We start from the raw sequence: 20338 nt of genomic DNA, 5'->3' as shown, positions 1-20338 counted from the left end.
TTCAGTCCAACTCCTTTTTAGTCGCAGGTCCACATGGGTGTTGGTGTGGTGGTTGTTGTTGTGGTTCTTGTCAGGGGTTGAGTTTTGAAATGTGCACCCATTGCTTCTTCAATTTGTGTTGACTTAATCTGAAATAAGATGGCCACCATCTTGGTTTTCTGGTGGGCCGAAGACATCAGGCCTGTAGACCTCTGATTATACACTGCCCAGGTTTGTTGCATCAGATTTCCATTGGCTTTGTTTGGATCTAATTTTACTCACGATGAGGTACCTCAAAAAATGTAATCAATGTCGAATAAAAAATATTAGTAAGGTTTAATCAAGCCTCCCTAAAAAATAGCATTATGTAATTTTTGAATGGCCCGATATTGGGGTTAAACAACCCGTGACCGTGTGAGGAATCAGCTCATTCTGTTATAACCGTGGTGGAGGATGACATGGATGAGAGGTGTCAAGTTAATATTTTATTTGCGCATTAAATGTTTCCCAATTGTGCTGTTCATCTTTTAAGATTGCTAAATGTGCGTTTCCCAATCAGCCTGTTACCAGATTGTCACAGGTTGTGACCACAATATGGTCATTCTTGTTAACAGATACGAGTCCTTGTACTTGTCTTGCTTCGAAACAAGTACGGTCTTGCATAGAAGGACTGACTGGGACTTGCCTGAATTGGTTATGGCCTGTGATCACACATATAGCATGTGGGCATCTTTCTTTGAGTCTTTAACCTTCATTTACTCACATCATACATGCTCTTCATGTGTAATATCCCTTTATTGAAGGGATTCCCTGACACTCATTGCAAGACACTTCAAAGTCTAAAGCTATGGACATTTTGATTATTGCAAAATTGCCTTCAGGTAATGATACATTTGGCATGCTCAGTTGGACAGTTATGGTGAGCTTTGTCCACACCCCCTCACAATCCACTTTCCCTTCCATTGGTAAAGCCAGAGCTTTTATATCCTGGGTCACAAATTGCTTGACAGTCACCATTTGCTTCACCTTGTGCTGCCAGGGTTCTCTGGTTTCACACACTGGTTTAATCGTCCTCGTCGTTGAGGGTGAACTGTTGTGGTGTTGTCAATGCTCAAGGTCAATGTCGAAGAGAACATTAGTCAAACCTGTCAATGTATCCCGTTCAAGTCAAATATACCTGTGTCCACTCATGCATCAAATTCATGACATGTTTGGTTAACATGCAGTTTTGTTGGACAGCTGATGGACTTACAAACTTCTTTGCGGCTCTGGAGGTGCTGGAGTCCGAAAGCATCCATGAGAGACGGGAGTCGGAAGCCTTGATTGATCGGTCGTTGGCTGCAAATAATGTAAACCATGGCCAAAGAGTTGTGCTGCAGGAGTTTAGAGAGCAGTTGATGAGCCAGGCCCACCTTGAACGTCGAATGGAAAACCCAGCCTGGTTTGAAGGTACGTGTAATTGAAAATTGTTACTCTTTAACCGTTTTGAGCTGTTTATGTCTCTACTCTATATTTGCTGAGTTGTAGTTTGAGCAACATTTTAATTTATCGTGCGTGAGTGAAATGTCAGAAAATAACTTGCTTTATACCGTCCTATCTGTGTGATCCTAAGCATTGACTACTACTGCTATATTTTGTCTTGCTGCCCAGGGCTTTCTCCCAGGTTTCACACCAAGTGTGATGTGATGCGACATAACTGTCTTCGTCGCCTAAGAGGATACGTGCGAGAGGTAAGTAATGTTGCGTTAAATCCAACAGGGAATCTGCTAATAATGTGCAAAGTATTAAATCTCAAATATTTTACCTCCGACACAAAAGGTGGATGGAGGTTATGTTTTCACCCCTGTCTGTCTGTCTGTCCGATTGTGAACACAATATCTCAAAAGGTTGTGGACGGATTCGGACGAAATTTGCCGGAGATGTAGCGTATGTGACAAGGACGAAATGATTAGGTTTTGGTGAAGATCCGGATTCGGATCGGGCCACTAGACTTTTAAAGTGTATTCTTCACCATTGGGAGTTGGGCCAAAAACGATACATAGCAGGAAATCTCAAAAAGTTGTGGACGGATTTGGACGAAACTTGGTGGACTGGTTGGGTGTGTGACAAGGAGGATGCGATTCGATTTTGGTGAAGATCTGAAAATGAATTCGGATATGAGCATTTTATTTATTTATTTATGATTCTTCACCATTGGGAGAAATGGCCAAAAGGATACACAGCAGGATATCTCAAAAAGTTATGGATTGATTTGGACGAAACTTGTTGGACATGTTGTGTGTGTGTGTGACAAGGAAGAATCGATTCAATTTTGTTGAAGATCCAGATCCGGGTCCAGCTAGTATAATTTTTAGTGTACCAGGGTTACCTCTGGATCCGGCTAGCCAACCAGGTGGAGGTATGCTCTCTACCGAATGCCGTTATAGTTCATTTCTATTATCATGCTGCATTATATATATATTTTTCATGGATTGACTCTCATGGATGTTTCTCTTTTTACACCTTTCTGTGGTGCTGAGAATTAGCATCCTCCCTCACCTCAAACTCCATTTTATATGAAAGTGTGAATTTAAAACAAACTAGAAAGCATCTGAAAATGCAAAGCCTGTCCGTGCCCATTTGCACTCAGACGTCTTCTTCTTCTTCCATATGCTCAAAATAAAAAGTTTTTTTAAAAAATACAAAATGAAAATTGATGATTTTATGCAGCCTTGACCTTTTACCTTTTGATGTAAAAAAAACAATCGACACCTACCTTTTGATTAGTGAAACAATTCAGTGACCTGGTTTGCAAATTATTTAAATTTCAAGGTAAATTGGATGAAAATTGGTGATTTTACACAACCTTGACTTTTTTTATCTAAAAAACAAAACAATCGGCTTGTAGCTTTTGATTGGTGAACCAATTCATTGATCCAATCTGCAAATTCTTAAAACCAATTCATTGATCCAATCTGCAAATTCTTTAAATGTCAGGTCAATTGGATGAAAATTGAATTGATCTGATGCTGACGTTTGACCTTTTGACCATATTATTAATTTGCCTTCTCCATATTCTCATAATAAAGCTTTGTTGAAAATTTACTGACAAAACTCAAATGGTAAATTTAAATTTCAGGTCAATTGGATGAAAATTGATGATTTTATGTGACGCTGACCTTTAACCTTTTGACCTTTTGAAAAAAATATCAATTTGTCTTCTCCATATTATCATAATAATGCTTTGGTGTAAATTTGATGATAATAGCTCAAATGGTTTTTTAAAAAAAGTTACGGCCCAGACAGACACACACACACACACACACACACACACACACACACACACACAAACACACACACACACACACACACAGACACACAGACAGACACACATAAGTGATTACAAAACCCTGTCTCCTGATGCGCAGGGGATGGGCTAACAAAATACATCTAGGGTAAAACAGGTTGTAGACATGATTGCTGGGATTGACATGTGTTGTTACATAGAAGTAGAACACAGTAAACTGGGAATAAGTTGTTCCAAATATGCGAGAATAAGGTAATGGAAGAATGGAGATGAAGGGAAAGGAGGGGTTTGGAAAGAGAAAGCAGATGCAATTTGTAAAAGGAAAGGGTCAGGTGGGCAGGAGCATGAGGGCATAGAAGGGGTGAAACCAGAATTCAGATTGAAGGAGACTCTGAGGCCGCCACTAGACTGCAATGGTGAAATGCAACATACGTATGATTAATTCCGATTATCCAAAGGGCATCATCTTTGCAGACCCAAGGAGAGAAAGAGGAGGAGAGGTAGCCCTGGTACACTAACTCCATAACACATCAAACAAAGCCAATGAGAAATCAGCAGGAAGGAGCGAGTGTAATGAAGTAGGGCGAGGTGGTGACTAGCTTAGGAAGCAATATTGGAAATATGGCGAGCTCAGGAAATGTTATGACTGATGTTTAAAACAAACAGATACAATGTAAAATATTGTCCTGTCCGTGGCTGATAAAGACCAGTCTCGGACAGATTAGCCGATCGAGCTTTAACTCCGAGGCGTTCAGTCAAAAATGACAGTGTTCTTTACACGCAAGGGAAAGGAGAATGACGAACTTACCTTCACAGGTCCCACCATACGTCTTCAAACCTGTGATAATAAATGCAAGCCGACACAGGATTTAAAATGTACAAAAATACTGGCTTTATTGAAGAAATGCCGGTCACAAAATAACACACAGCAAAACTAAGATTCCTAAATGGGATGTCCCCACCCAGACTGGTATACAGAAAAAGGGAACAAATAAAGGTGAAAATAAATGTGTGCATGTTTTTTATGTACTTAGCTCTGAGCGTCTCCTGAACCACCACAGGAATCATCAAAACCCCCTGCGTCCTTGGCGGGAACAGCACAGGCCTCCATGCACAGTTTGCTCGCGGGAAACGCAGGCCTCGGTCCGCAGTCCGTGCGTGGGAAACCACAGGCCTCGGTCTAGAGTTCGCTTCTCCTCACGATCGTCGAAACCTCCAATGTCCCGAGCGAGAGAGCGCTATGAACTGTGACTGCACGGCACCAATATTCCAACGCAAGAGGAGGGAAAATGTCGGAACATGACCGTTCGTTGAGACTGTCCCACCGCAAGAGCTTAACAGCGACCGTTCACTTCCAGATCCTGAAACCGAGAGAAAATGTTTGACCGTTCATTATGAAATCCCGAAGCAAAGAGAGAGAATGTCGGCCCTCCAAATCCTTTGTACTCAAGGCTCTGCCGTCATCCACCGCCGCCCGTGCCAGCTCCTATTAGCCGGTCCCTCTCTTCATTGCTCGACAAATCTCACCAATCACTGCTCTCGGGGGTGTGGCTTCCCGGACCTGCCTGCTGTATGTTATCACATATCGGTGGTATCATCGTTGGTGCTCAAAGTCCTGTTTCCGGTTAGCTTTTATTTAGTGTCTTTTAATGCGCTATTGCCTGGCTTTGTGTGTTTGCTGCATTGTCATAAGGAACAGAGGAAAAATAACAGAGGCAGTTACGTACAGGGGATTCATTACCCATAATCCCTAACTAATTAACATAACCCCACCCCTCTCATGGGGACACTTATACATTTACACGACATACGGTCTACCGGATCCCTACTTATGAAATATGGGGTTTCTTCTTCTTCACGACAGTCGGAGCACACTACCTATACAATTCCACCTGGACTATGACATTGCATTGCCTACCCCCCACAAACATAACAATATTCTATTATATTTAGATCAGACACTAGAGGGTGACAAGGAGACAGTTTTATTAAACATTTAAAGCTATTTGCTCACATAAAAAGACCGAACAGGCCATTTTGTAGTGAACCTTTGTGTGACTGGAGGGGAGTAGCAATGTTTCAAATATTCATACTTAAATTATTTGGAGTGGAGTGAATTTGTTTCATTCCTCTTTGAAATCATCATTTGACACGGGTTTATCAGGTGCTCCATGACTTAGCGTCAGCATCCACAGTTGCAACTTTCTTCATCATTGAAGCCCCATTTATGGAGAAATTGTCCACAACAACTGTGGGGTGTTTATGCATGGTTGAGTGTATTCCATGGTTCTGGTGGGAGGGAAAAGCCAGAAGTTTTATTTTTCAATTCGTTCCACAATAACGAACTTGGACACGAGACATTACCGTCATTCTAGTTTGCGCACTATTAGTCACTTCACAGATTTTAAGCCAATATGCTGGTGCTAAGAGAGGTATGTTGGCTGGTGTATTTTGATAAGAGAGGTAGAGAGAGAGGATTGTAGGCATGTCGTAAGTATGTTGTTGAGGCCTTCATGTGTCAGAAGATCATTGTTGGCTTGGGTTGTATAATATGTTTTTTGCCTTTTCAGTGTTTTTCAATTTGTTAAACGTTTAATGTCCTTGACTGAGGCTTTCTTTTTTCTGAAATCGAGGCTCGCGGAAGAGATGGGCGACAGAGGGGGAAAAAAGTAATGCATTTACAGAAAGCGGCAGAGTGAACGAACAGGAAAAGATTAAGGGGATGAGACACAGCAACAAATCCGAATGAGGCAAGGGCACATGGTCTGAACATAAACTCACTAGCGAATACCTTGCATCGACAAATTTACAAAAACTGTTAAAACAAGACAATTCTGGAACAGGTATCCAAGCTTTATAAGGCAGTCTATCAGAAAGAATCAAGCTTTTACGCTCCAGCTTGAGGTTAAACTCTTAAATGGCCCGACTGTACATTTTTCTGAAGTTATGGTATCATTAATTTAGGAATGCTTATTTTGTTATTTAGAACAGTTGAGAATCTGTCAGTGCTTGATTGTTTTGGAAAACATGGATGGAGGTCCTCAATCTTGGAATTTGTCTTTCAATATTTATGATAATTTATTTATTTCAGGCACAAAAGGCATGGAGAAACATTGGACCACCACAATGTACGGAAGTGATGCTTTACCTGAACAGCATATTGAAAACACAGGGGGGAACATGGTTTGATCGATCTGCGTCAGGCCAAGACCGCTTCTGTACATGCGAAGGATGGTTCACATGCCAGGCAAGAGTGTTCTTTATTATATCAAAGATGATTGAACTTGCATAGCCAAATTGATTTGTATTGATGAAGGACCAACTGTTGTATTTTTACATATTGTCTTGTCAGACGGCCTCCATTAATACGAGCTGTCTGCAACGGGATCTTTTGTGAATGGCCGAACGCTTTCTAAGTACTACTGCATTCACATTACTTTACAACTTTTACATTCCCCAAGGTCACCCAAATGAGCCAAAATTGACGGCAACACGGACAAAAGGTAGATGGATTGAACACATTTCTTACCTTTTTAAATGCTTATTTATGAAGAAGATGGAGCAAACTTATGTACAAGGATGAGGAATAAAAAAATCCAACTCACACTAGATGCCACAGATTGCACTTGTATAAACAAGATATAATCTGGATGTCAAATGGCATTTTGAGGGCTAGGCGTGCCTGACTGTCCATGAGATGTTTTTTTTGCATTTTTGTTATGTTCAAAGCCTCCAGATAATGAAACGAAATGATGCCACCTTGGCACCCTTAAGCATTTTTATAGAAATGCATTATTTCGTGCAAATAAGTAGTTGCCATTAAATAAATTTCAACAATATTTTATATGTATGGGAGGAAGCATCAAAACAATATAATTGATTGAAAAATGCTCAAAGCTGGACATCAACTTCAAGAACTTGGCAGTGTTGCTGCAAATGTTGACGAGATAGTAGCCAAGGCAACTGCATTCATTGCTGTGTTATGAACGCAAGAAGAGGGATAGCATGTCTGACGTTCCTCTAGTCTAGATATTTGCTCCAGTAAGATGATTAAAGCAAAGGTCACCACTGCTCTGAACTTGAAGGTACTGCCACCTACCACCGAAGCCTTTCGAGAAAACGTTTTACGTGCTTGCATGCAGATATAAATATGTAAATCAGCATCTAAGTCAGAACTGCCAAATTTGGATCCAACGATGGATGGTTGGTCTCGTGATGAAGCATCAAAGTCTTTAGTGCCAGTTATGTTGCCACCAAAGGTGGCCATGGCACCAGCTGAAGTGTTGGAGATTATTTGATGCAGATGTGCCTCGAACAACCCACGTTCTACCACGCAATGCCGTTGTGATGCTGCCAAATTGCCATGCACAATGTTTTGTGGCTGTCGTGGAGAGAGAATATGCAAAAATGAGCGAACGAAGACAGCCAAATAATTTAGTGAAGAAGAGGATTATACTGCAGAGTGAATTTTTCAAACATCGATAATATCCATACACGAACAGATGTATTTTTATCTGAACGTACAACTGCCATCAACAAAATTTTCAATTTGAAACTCCATTTGCACAACTGTTCAGTAATGTTCATTTATTAATCATTGTGGTAGATTATTTGCATAACCAGTATAGAAAGAACCACCTTTAGAGGCCAGTTTTCCCTGTAGAGCAGGGGTTGGCCTTTTTCGGGCACCATGGGCCCCTTTTTGAAGCAGTGTTTTACAGCCGGATGCCCTTCCTGCCGCCAACCCTGTTGGTCACCTCTTGAGACACACAGGGAATTACCAGTGAGCTGGTACTGAATTTGCCGACCTCAGAAGGATGACAGGCTGAGTCAACACCCCTGCTGTTAATTCAGTGATTGACCGGGATTCAAACCCAGGATCATAGGATCCCAAGCCGCACCCTAACCACTTAGCCAACACCAGGCTCTATTTGCATAACCAGTATGTGATTAGTAAATGTATGTGAATACAAAATTAATTTTAATTGTTCCATTTCTGTCAGCGACTCTGAAAACATAGGTTAGGACACCCTTTTCATAATTTTTGGGTACATACAAGTTTTGAGAATTTCAGAAAATTCGTAGTTTAATTATGGAAGATAGCTAATTTGCATATTAATTAGTTTTTTGAAAAATGCTCAAGGATGCAAAAGTGGCAACAGTTAGATTATGCATAATGAAGGGTTGAAGAACACAGAAATGCAAAAAAACATCTGATGGACAGCAATGTACTCTTTGCTGGCCAACATCCAGACTGATAATCAAGAAGGCGAAGACTTTTCTTTGGCTTTTGGTGGAGTGGAGAGAGCGCCCACAGAAGCTGCGGCCAATAATGGAACCCACTGCCTACAACGGCAGTCCCAGAGTTGGATAGGACTGTGACCACGCAGAATGTGTCAGTCGGAGTTCTAGTCGGGCCATTGGAGAGGCAACATCCCTCTTCTCTCTCTCTCTGTTTGGTCACCTCACCTCATCACAAACCTCTCGCTCTGTGCCACACCAGCCCTGTGCAACACCAGCCTGCACAGGCCAGACTGGATCCACAACCACTTCGTGCCTTGCTCATGTCTTCACCTGTGTCCCCATTGTTGTGCGAGTCCTGGTATTTATTTTTGGCACCACAGTTGGGTTAGGCATTGGTTATTTTACTCCTCTGTACATAAGTTTGTGTGCCCCATCATCCCTATCTGTGTCGACTGCCAGATCTGTGCTGTCAATTATTGATTGTCCTGTCTACCCTTATCCCCATATTTAATTGTAAACAAACACCATTATAATTATAAGCGTTTTCCCACTTTTTGCCTTACGTGCACAATTTTCTGCCAATTTCGACTTCATTTGGGGGTGATCCTTGGGGAAACCTAATAGTAATTGAACGCAATGAACTTTTACCAACTGTTTTATCATCTTCGAGGGGGAAGGGGGTGGGTCAGACTGCATTAACTATTTATCTAACGTGACAATTAATTAAACAAATACTAATTGAGGAGTTGTTGGGGTTTTATTCATTTTTTGCTTTCATAAGAAAGTATATTGTAGAAAGTATACCCTGTACAGTATATTGTAATCTCTAAGTCTAAGTCATAGCCCATTAATGACTTTTGTATGCAGGGCAAATTCAACAGTCCAAGGTGCGTCTTAGTACACTCAATCAACCCATATGCCAGCTGGGAGAAACGGGTACTGTTCAGCACCTGGAACCTGGATCATAGGTGATGTAACAGACACATCCTTTAATTTTTTGTGATGCGACTTAATTATTCATGACTACTTTTGGTGGCAGGCATGGTGGAATTGGCTCCAATTATTTGGTCATAGCATTCGATCGCTATCAGATAAACCAGGCATTAAAGGTTGTTTTTTTGGGGGGGGGGGGGGGCTGAGGTTTTGCTGGCAATCCGGTTTGGCATTGGGGGTGTAGGAGGGAGATTTATGCTCCATGTCCTCGGTGAAGTCAAGTCGTGTGTTGTGTGTGCGTGATTTGCATTGCAACACCTCCATTAAAAAAAACCAAAAAAAAAACCACCTTCAGAGGCCATTTTTCCCCGCAAAGCGGGGGTTGGCCTTTTTCGGGCACCGTGGTTGTTGTTGTTTTTTGGTCCCCTTTTTGAGGCAATGTTTTACGGCCGGATGCCCTTCCTGCCGCCAACCCTGTTTGTCGCCTTTTACGACCCACAGGGAATTACCAGTGAACTGGTACTCAATTAGCCGACCTCGGAAGGCATGACAGGCTGAGTCAACCCCCCTGGCGTTAATTCAGCGATCGACCGGGATTCGAACCCAGGATCCTAGGATCCTAAGCTGGCACCATAGCCGCTAAGCCATTGCAACACCTCCATTAATGTTAGAAATTGAATAAAGAGAAATAATTTCAGTTTTTATACATGAGGAATATTTCTTGCTTGCAACTTTCTACAGTACCTTCCAGATAAGCAGTCTGCTATGTGAAAGTGCACTTGAAGGGAAGCTTTATGATTATTTAATTATTCATGCTTTAAGATTACAAATACAGTGCACATAAAAAAGTAATACATCGTACTTGTATTTCTTGGCGATTTATATGTTTTCAATGTTTAATTTTTTTTGTGCATGAAGGATTGAGAAGGGCCGGATGGTGATTCCAGAGTTCCAGACCGCAGTTTGGAACTGCCCGAATGGACAACGGGTGAATGAGGAATATTTTGGAGACCTGCTGATAGGCCGTGGAAACTTGAAGCTTGTTGCTCCTTCTTGCCATGACAAGCAGAACCATAACCTAGGGTTAGATCGGCAGCAGATATACAAAATGAATTGATATCATGAATGGCTCCATTTACGACATTTGACAATACTAGGGCATGCCCGTACTATATATATGCCCGTACTATATATCTATCTAAAATTATATCCCCCCCCTCTATTTACATGAAATGGTTTGGTCCATTCGCAACGCCAAAGCGAACGGCGAACGGCTTGCGAGTACAGTGACAATCCCCCCCCTCTATTTACATGAAATGGTTTCGTCCATTCGCAACGACCACAGAACCCCCCCCTCTATTTACATGGAATGGTTTGGTCCATTCGCAACGCCGGCACACGCGATCGTTCGCTGCTCTCTGATTGGTTGAATCGTTTTTTGGACATAGCTCGGTAAGTAATTGTCCGATTAATATGAAACCTTGAAAAGGCACATCCTCGGGTCCCCAGCAATATACCTGGCAAGTTAAAAGTATATCGGACCCGTGGTTGTCGAGAAACAGCGGTCACAGACAAACAAACGTACAGACAGACAGACAGAGATTACTGGAATTATAGATAGATAATTTTATCCCATATGATAAAATTATGAGAAACAAAAAAAAAAACGACACAAACGTTTTTATACTTGACAGGTGCGGAACATGTATTTGTACACTTGGCAGGTGTGTATCATGTGTTTGTACACTTGGCAGGTGTGTATCATGTACTTGTAAACTTGGAAGGTGTGTATCATGTGTTTGTACACTTGGCAGGTGTGTATCATGTATTTGTACAATTGGCAGGTGCGTATCATGTATTTGTATACTTGTTAGGTGTGTATCATGTATTTGTACATTTTATAGGTGTGTATCATGTATTTGTAAACTTGGCAGGTGTGTATCATGTATTTGTAAACTTGGCAGGTGTGTATCATGTATTTGTACACTTGGCTGGTGTGTATCATGTATTTGTACACTTGGCTGGTGTGTATCATGTGTTTGCACACTTGGCTGGTGTGTATCATGTGTTTGTACACTTGGCAGGTGTGTATCATGTATTTGTAAACTTGGCAGGTGTGTATCATGTATTTGTACACTTGGTAGGTACGTATCATGTATTTGTATACTTGTTAGGTGTGTATTATGTATTTGTACTGCTATTGTTATAAATATTAATTTAGGTTCAAGTCAGGACTTTGACAGGGCCACTCAAGACCATTTATTTTCTTCTATTTCAGCCACTTTAGTGTCGCTTTAACTTTGTGCTTCGGATCATTCTCCTGCGGAAATGTGAACCCCTTACTCAGTTTCAGAATCATGACTGACTCAAGCAGGTTTTCATCAAGGATTATCCTGTACTTTGCACCATCCATTGTCCCTTCTACCTCGACAAGCTTGCCAGTCCCTGTTGATGAAAAACAGCCCCATAACATGATGCTGCCACCACCATGCTTGGCAGTAGGGATTATGTTGATGGTGTTATGTGCAGTGTGAGGCTTGCACTAGACGTAACACTTTGAATTTAGACCAAAAACTTCTTGGTTGACCACAAAACTTTTTCCCACATACCTGCAGTATCATTAAGATGCTTTTTTTGCAAACCCCATACAAACTTTTAGATGCATCTTTTTCAGTAATGGCTTCTTTCTTGCCACCTGTGCATAGAGGCCAGCTTTGTGAATGGAACAGGATATTGCAGATTGATGAACACTGACCCCCTTCTCAGACATAAAGCCTTGCAGATTGGATCTCCAGTAACATCCCGAACCAGTCTCCTGCTTGCCCAGCTGCTGAGTTTGCATGGGCGACCTGATCTCAGTTGAGTCTGGGTGGTATGATACGTCTTCCACTTCTTCATGATGGATTTCACCATACTCAAAGGGATAATGAGTGACTTTTAAATATTATTATAACCCTCTCCTGAATGGTGCTTCTCCAACACTTTATGTCTGACTTCTTTGGAAAGTTCCTTGGTCTTCATGTTTGTCTTGTTGGGTGACCAAGTTAGTTGCACCTTTAAACTCCTTAGATAAATTGGTGAACTTAATTTTTAAATGAAACCACTGATTACATAAAGGTAAAACCTATTACACTTATTTTGTAACCTTTCAAACAAATAATTTGCTCCTGAAGTGATTTGGGGTTAATCAGGTAAAGGGGTTGAATACCTATGCAATGGAGAATCATTTTATTTTCTCTGTTAATTTAACTTATTCACATTTTATCTGCATTGTTTAGCTTTATCACTTTGGAGTAGTTTGTGAAGACTGTATATTTTAACTTAGATTTCAAAGCATTATGAAACAAGTATGGCACTCATATAACGCATATTCTCACCTCACGCATTCATTCTGAACGAAAAGCCATCATTAACTGAACATGCTACTGTTATGGTCCATATACCCATAATCTTCCATGCACCCTATTATGTCATATAGTTTCCTGGCATGCTTAATAAATGTCATAAATTTAATTCTTAACTCACAAAAAAAAAACACCGTTTAGAGGCCATTTTTCCCCGCAAAGCGGGGATTGGCCTTTTCGGGGACCGTGGTTGTTGTTGTTTTTTTGGTCCCCTTTTGGAAGCAATGTTTTTACGGCCGGATGCCCTTCCTGCCGCCAACCCTGTTTGTCGCCTTTTTACGACAAGCAGGGAATTACCAGTGAACTGGTACTCAATTAGCCGACCTCGGAAGGATGACAGGCTGAGTCAACCCCCCTGGCGTTAATTCAGCGATCGACCGGGATTCAAACCCAGGATCCTAAGCTAGCCGCTAGCCCAACACCAGGGTTATTAATTCTTAACTCACACTGGGTCATAAATCAGATATATGAAGTTTCACATTTTTAGAAAAGGATTTCAGTTCAACCAATTATGGCTGCCATACCACTTGACTGATGATGTTGGCGTAATCACCCTATATACTATATACAATGAATGAATGAATGATCGTTTTAAGGCCATTTTCCCCCACTAGAGCGGGTGTTAGCCTTGCGGGCCCCATGACCTCATGGTTCCCTTTTTGAGGCAATGTTTTTATGGCTGGATGCCCTTCCTGACGCCAACCCTCAGTCGCCTCTTACGATGCACAGGGATACGGTGTACCTATTCTAAATTGAGGTACACACTGGGATCATTCATCCCAGCAAGCTGGTACTCAATTTGGCGACCTCGGAGGGATGACAGGCTGAGTCAACCCCCCTGGCGTTAATTCAGCGATCGGCCCGGGATTCAAACTCAGGATCCTAGGATCCCAAGCCTGCGCCCAAACCGCTAAGCCAACACCAAACCAAACATGAGGAGTTCTACCCTATATACGTCCCTATATACGGAAGTTGATGACATGTGCAAAGTTTCCATTTTTTTTTTTTCCCATTGAGCGGTTTCAGAGAAAATGATGTACAAGTTTTTTCCTTTAATTCAATATGGCTGCCATACCATGTGACCTATTATGTCAGAGTTGGCAATAAAATATTCTCCATGAATATGCTTAAAGTTTTGCATCGATAAAACAAGCGGTTACAGGAAAAAAAATTTTAAAGTGAATAAATATAGATGTGGATTCACACACAGGCATTGCAAAACTCACATCCCCTTTGGATCAAGACTAATAGATTCAGGTGATATGAAAATGTGAAAACGTTGGAGGGCCGGGGGGAGGGGTGGGGGGGGGGGAGGAGGGCAGAATACTTTTGCAGACCACTGTACATGAATGAATTATTTTAATTTTATCTTAGTGGTTTAATATAAAAACGATCTGGCGTGGGTTTAAAAGTGGCAAATTGTGATGTCTGTAAATACTTATTGGTAGTTTGAAATTACATTTAATGGCCAAACTGTATAAGTAGCCAAACTGTATCGGTAGCTAAACTGTATCGGTAGCCAAACTGTATCAGTAGCCAAACTGTATCGATACAGGCAGCTATTCAGGAATGGTCAAAGTATCTTTATCAGGGTCTCAACAATGATGTCAATGTTTATTTTTGAGAAAGATTATTTTGATGATGCCATGTATATATCTCAAAGATAGATACTCTTTCTGGAACATAAAATTTTTTTTCTTTCTTTTTTTCTTTTTTTTGTATACTGAATCGAGGCTCGTGAAAGAGCTAACATTTACTTCACAAACAAATCAACCACACAAACAAAATATATAAAAAGAGGGGGCGGAAGACAAGATGGGGAGAGAAGGGGAAGCACACAAACACAACATTTGAGAACAGGGAGATGTGTGGAAGGGAGAGGGCTTGGGGGGAGGAGGCGTGGGAAGGGGGGGGGGGGTGGGAGGGAGAAGTATAAAACACAAGGACACCAAGGACACCAAGGACTTCCAGGACAGAAGTTGGTATTTCAAAAAAGTGGAATTGGGGTGAAATTAGCGGGGGTAGAAAAGATCAAGGTTTTGGATGGGGGAAGATATGAGATGGTGGTGAACAGCTGTTTTAAAGACCTGGAGGGTGGAGTGGGATTGAAGAGAGTGAGGGAGTTTGTTCCAGAGGCGGGAGAAAAGAGGAATGAAGGAGTGAAGGTGAGCAGAGAGTCTTGATTTTGGCAGTTTAACCACAAGAGGGTTGCAGGCAGATCTTGTGCGACCTGTAGGAATATTTGCTTGACAGAGCCCAGAGAGAGCTGGGGGGGCAAGGCCAGAGAGGAGTCGGTAGAAGACAGACAGACCACCAACCTGCCTGCGGTGAGTGAGTGAGAGGCCCTTGGAGTTAGCTTCATCGCGGGAGATTCCAATGATTCTGAATGCTTTGGTTTCAACAGCGTGAAGACGAGCTAGGTGTGAGGCAGGAGCACCAGCCCAGAGGGGAGAGCAGTATTCCATTGAGCTGCGGATGAAAGCCTTGTATGTGGTGAGGAGCTCAGGTGTGCCAAGGAAGGACTTCGCACGACGGAGGATGCCCAGTCGGCAACTGGCTTTGGAGGCCAGATTTGAAATGTGGTTTTCCCAGGAAAGATCATGGCAGATAGTGAGACCCAAAATCTTGAGTGACAGAACTTCTTGGAGAGGATTATTCAGAAAGTGGATGGGAGGGTTGTCCAGTCGGTCTTTTCGGAGAGACATCGTAAGAGTGTGAGATTTGTCAGGATTGAAAGACATGTTCCACTTGTTTGCCCAGTCTGTGATTTTGTCCAGGTCTGCAGAGAGTGAGGAGGCTGCAGACTGCCGATCCGAGGGATGAAGAATGGAGCGACAGAGAGTAGAGTCATCAGCAAAGAGATAGAGAGGATTTTCAAGAGTCAGAGAGATCATTGATGAAGACCAGAAAAAGCACAGGGCCCAGAACACTGCCTTGGGGAACTCCAGCCTGAACAGGAAGAGGAGATGGGAGAAACCCATTCAGGGCCACACGTTGACTACGACTAGAGAGGAAGTCCGCCAGCCATGCGTGGAGATTTCCATGGATACCAAAAGAGGAGAGTTTGGTGAGCAGAGCGGGGTGCCAGACCGTATCGAAGGCACGTGATATGTCAAGGGAGACTGCTCTAATTTCCTGTTTGGCATTGAGGACCTCCATCCATTGTTGTGAAAGCAGAAGCAGCATGTCCAGAGTAGAGTGTCCAGGTCTGAAACCAAATTGATGATCAGAGATCAAGCCATTGGAGAAGAGGAAAGATTTCATATCTGAAGCAATGATGGATTCCATGACTTTGCTGATAATTGGGAGAAGGCTGATTGGTCTGTAGTTGCTGGGATCTGTTTTTGCACCTTTTTTGTGCAAAGCGGTGATGTTGGCAGATTTCCAAGCAGATGGAAGATGACCTTGAGCAAAAGAGAGGGTGAAGAGAACAGAGAGAGGGAGTGAAAGAGCGGAAGAACAGGATTTTAGGACCCGTGGGCTGATGCCGTCAGGTCCAGTTGCAGAATCCGAGTCGAGGGTTGACAGAAACTTTTCCACCTTGTCAGGAGGAAAGGACACAGAGTCCAGGAGCAGCTGGGTACGACTGGGTACGGTGGGTACAGAGAGGGATGGGTTTGGGACACAAGATTTAGAGGCAAACACAGAGTTGAGGCATTCAGCTTTTTCACGTGCGGAGTCAGCCGTGTGGCCATTTGAGGTGAGGGAGGGGATGGAGGGGGAACAAACACCAGAAACAGATTTGACCAGACGCCACCAGGATTTGGAAGAGGGAGACAGATAAGAGAGTTCGGTCCTGAGAACGGAGAGATATTGTTTCCTGGCTCTCCTGAGGGTGGACACACACTTGTTTCGGGCTTTGTGAAAGGAAATGAGATTTCCTTCCGTTGGATTTGCTTTCCAGTTGACGAAAGCAAGTTGTTTCTGGGCAATGGCCTCACCACAAGATTCCGTGTACCATGGACGGGAGGAAGGGTATGACAACTGAAGACGAGATGGGATAAATCTGTGCATGAGAGAGAGCAATTTACTTTGGAAGAATTCCCAGGATGAGTTGATGTCAGAGGCGGTAGAGATGGGAGACCAGTCCAGATGATTGATGGCTGCTTGAAGACCGTGCCAGTTGGCCTGAGTGAAATGCCAGACTCATCGACGCTGAGGTGGCTCTCTGAGAATGGTCAGAGAGATGTCCACTTTAACAAGCACATGATCAGAAGAGCCGATTGGAGCAGAAGAAGAGCAGCAGACATTTTCAGGGAAGTTAGTCATAACCAAGTCCAGAAGAGAAGATGCTCCGTTGACTGAAATCCGGGTCGGGAAATTGACAGATTGTGTCAGTCCCAGTGAGTCACAGAAGTCCTTTGCTGAAGAGCCATGGCTGGTGAGAGAGGTACCCACACCCAGCCAACTGGCATGGTGACAGTTGAAATCACCACATATAAGGAAGAGAGAGTTGGGATGGGTAGATAGAAGTTGGTCCATATTCTCAGACAGCGAGATGTAGATGGAGTCATCACTGTTTGGTGGACGGTACAACACACATATGAACAAAAGGTGGGAGCGAAGGGGAAGCCTTAGCCAAAGGTATTCCTGGGGGTGAGGTGGAGAGAGGGCAGTGCAGGGCGAGTGAGGAAGAGAGTTTTTTATAAAGATAGCAACCCCACCTCCAGGACGAGGCTCAGGTCTATCATACCGGAGGAGGGAGTAACCTGGGAGAGATACCAAGGAATCAGAGACATCATGAAGGAGGAAAGTTTCTGTTAAGCAGATCACTTCTGGTTTGTCAGAAGCAACCTGTATGGAGAGATCAGACAAGTTTGAGCGAAGGCCCCGGATGTTTGAGGTCCATATTGTTAAGGAAGAGGAAGGGGGAGCATCGGATACAGAACAGGGGGGGGGGGGGTAGGGTAAGATGTGGAAGAGGAGGAAGAGGTAGTGTTACGTGGTCCTCCCGGTGACTACCTGGTCTCGGTGACCCCCGGACCGTGAGAGGAACTCCGCCGGAAAGATCTATGATTTATACGCCTTCGTAACGCAATCAATATGAAAGACACAACAATTCAAGTCAATAAGAAACCCCACACCAAGGATCCGGATTCATCAATAATATATTCCCCAATCAATCAACAACCATCAATTAATCAATCACCAATATTACTAAGATGGCCATCTCATGTATGTCCCCCCTTTCCCCACTCACGACCCCTCAATGGTCACTGTCCCTCACAATGTCTCTGGGCCCCTCCTGGCCAAGGTGAAGGTCGACTTCTCCGCACACAGGTGGTTGAATGGACCCCTGGCTGACGTGCTCCAAACGTGCACGTCACATACCGGGAACAACTGCTGCAGCGCCCTCCTCCTTGCACAGCCAAGCGGGCAAAAGCAAAGCGCGGCTGGCAAAGCGCGCGAGGCCCAAGGTGCGACCCGTACACGTCCTTGTAGACGTCGAGGCGAACTGTGCCGGACGCTTGGTTCCGTGCACGAACCCACGGCAACTTGACGTGTAATCGGTAATTACCCCGCGCAGGTAACTCCTTTCGCCAGACGGGCTTTCAAACGCAGCGTCCCCCACGCTGCTCAATATCGACACCGCTCGCGTCGGAGCTGGGCGAGGAAGAGGAAGATCGCCGCTTCTCCCGCACCTCGTGTCTTTTTTCTTCTTCCGGTTCACTATCCCGTTTCCGGTCTCCTGTTATCCGGAGCCTCTCTAACCCTTTAACCACAACAACCTTTAATAGAATAAACATTAATAAGCAATGACATGAATAGTAACTCCTCTAAATCCGGGATCCGTAACAGTAGGGAGAGCTGTTGAAGGTGTGTCAGAGATTACAGAATAGCTTGGAGAAAGGGAAGAATGGGGCAGACAAAAGGTTTGATGGTGATTGGGTGAGGTGCAGTGAGGTGTTATTTGACGAGGGGGAAGAGTGAGGCAGAAGGTTGAGGGAGATGAAGGTGAAAGTTGGAAGGGGGAAGAAGCGGGGAGGACGCTTTGAGGAGGAGGGGTGAGAGGGGAGTCTAGGAGGGGAGGAGCGAGAGAGAGTCTCGGAGGGGAGGGGTGTGGGGGGAGATTTGAAAGGAATGGGTGATTGGGAAGATTTGGAGGGGAGGGGCAAGGGGGAAGATTTGAAAGAGATGGGTGATAGGGATGATTTGGAGGGGAGGGGCAAAGGGGTCGATTTAGAGGGGAGGGGTGATGGGGAACTTTTGGAGAAGAGGGGTGATGGGGAAGTTTTGGAGGGAAGGGGTGATGGGGAAGATTTGGAGGGGAGGGGCAAGGGGGAAGATTTGAAAGGGATGGGTGATGGGGAAGATTTGGAGGGGAGGGGCAAGGGGGAAAATTTGAAAGAGATGGGTTATGGGGAAGATTTGGAGGGGAGGGGCAAAGGGGTAGATTTGGAGGGGAGGGGTGATGGGGAAGTTTTGAAGGGGAGGGGTGATGGGGAAGATTTGGAGGGAAGGGGTGATGGGGAAGTTTTGGAGGGAAGGGGTGTTGGGGAAGATTTGGAGGGGAGGGGTGATGGGGAAGATTTGGAGGGGAGGGGTGAGATTGGATTTTGAAAAGTGTACGATTAATGGGAAACGAACATTTATTGCAAAATGAGTTTCTTGAGACATTCGAGTCAAAAATACGTTTGAGGACGCTGATGGATGGGTGGAGTGCTGGAGAGTTTAGGGAATGAATGAAAGATGCACTATAAGAGATGGAATTTTTTTTTGGAATGAATAGATTTGGTGAGCAAGTCGAAAGCATCTTTTTATAGAAGAAGAAGAAAAAGGTGTTATCGAATATGACAGAATACAGTTCTTCAGGGGACAGATTAGACATTTTTTAACAACGTGATCACGTGATCGCAAACAACGTGGTCGAAGAACGAACGAACAAATAAGAACAACGAATAAACGAATAAGAACAGAGAAGGGAATTTTTTTTTTTTTTTTTTTTTTTTTTGAGGAGATTTTAAACCAAGGAAGTATGGAGTGAAAAGATCGGGAAAAACAGAGACCAGAAAGGAATTGCAGCGCGATCGAAGAACCGCTGAGACAAGAACAAAGCCTCAAGCCAAGGTCGGACACGGTAGCCTACTACACTAGGCCTCAGAATACACGATACGAAAGACCGACGATTCAGTACACGCTTTCGATTCAGTACACACAGGTATGAAAAACCAACACCAATAATACTATTAAAGACACCCCAATAGGTACATACACCGAGAGAAAGATACAGTTTCGACAAAAACACAATTGTGAAAAGATACTTAACTTCGAAAGCGTGCCGCATGGACAGCTTTGAAGAGACGAGACCTCCAATCTTGCGCATGCGCAGAGACCTCCCTTTCTTTCTTAATTTTGTCTGTCATTGTTCACTATTCAAAACCTTGTTGAAGTGTTCAGCCTGTGTTTCCACCTTCCCCCTCTCTGAAACGAGTACATTTCCTTTTTTCTTTTTTTCCCCCCTGGATCACCCCCATTTCACCCTCTGTGGTCC

General features: G+C 43.5%; 1 protein-coding gene across 1 annotated transcript in view; it reads left to right on the top strand.

Annotated features, from left to right (window-relative positions):
• Positions 1-13972, top strand: part of DFFB (DNA fragmentation factor subunit beta) — a 31267-nt gene extending 17295 nt beyond the window's left edge. Inside the window, exons 3-8 of the mRNA XM_068107583.2 lie at positions 1219-1428; positions 1630-1709; positions 6357-6512; positions 9377-9477; positions 10361-10595; positions 11065-13972. Of these exons, the coding sequence (XP_067963684.2) occupies positions 1219-1428; positions 1630-1709; positions 6357-6512; positions 9377-9477; positions 10361-10559 (746 nt within the window). The 3' untranslated portion in view covers positions 10560-10595; positions 11065-13972. The remainder of the gene's footprint in view (positions 1-1218; positions 1429-1629; positions 1710-6356; positions 6513-9376; positions 9478-10360; positions 10596-11064) is intronic.
• The last annotated feature ends 6366 nt before the right edge of the window (positions 13973-20338 follow it).

This window comes from Myxine glutinosa, chromosome 2 (genome assembly GCF_964187855.1).
Source record: "Myxine glutinosa chromosome 2, kmMyxGlut1.1, whole genome shotgun sequence".
NCBI classification, from domain to species: domain Eukaryota; kingdom Metazoa; phylum Chordata; class Myxini; order Myxiniformes; family Myxinidae; genus Myxine; species Myxine glutinosa.
This window is presented reverse-complemented; position numbering and strand designations above follow the sequence as displayed.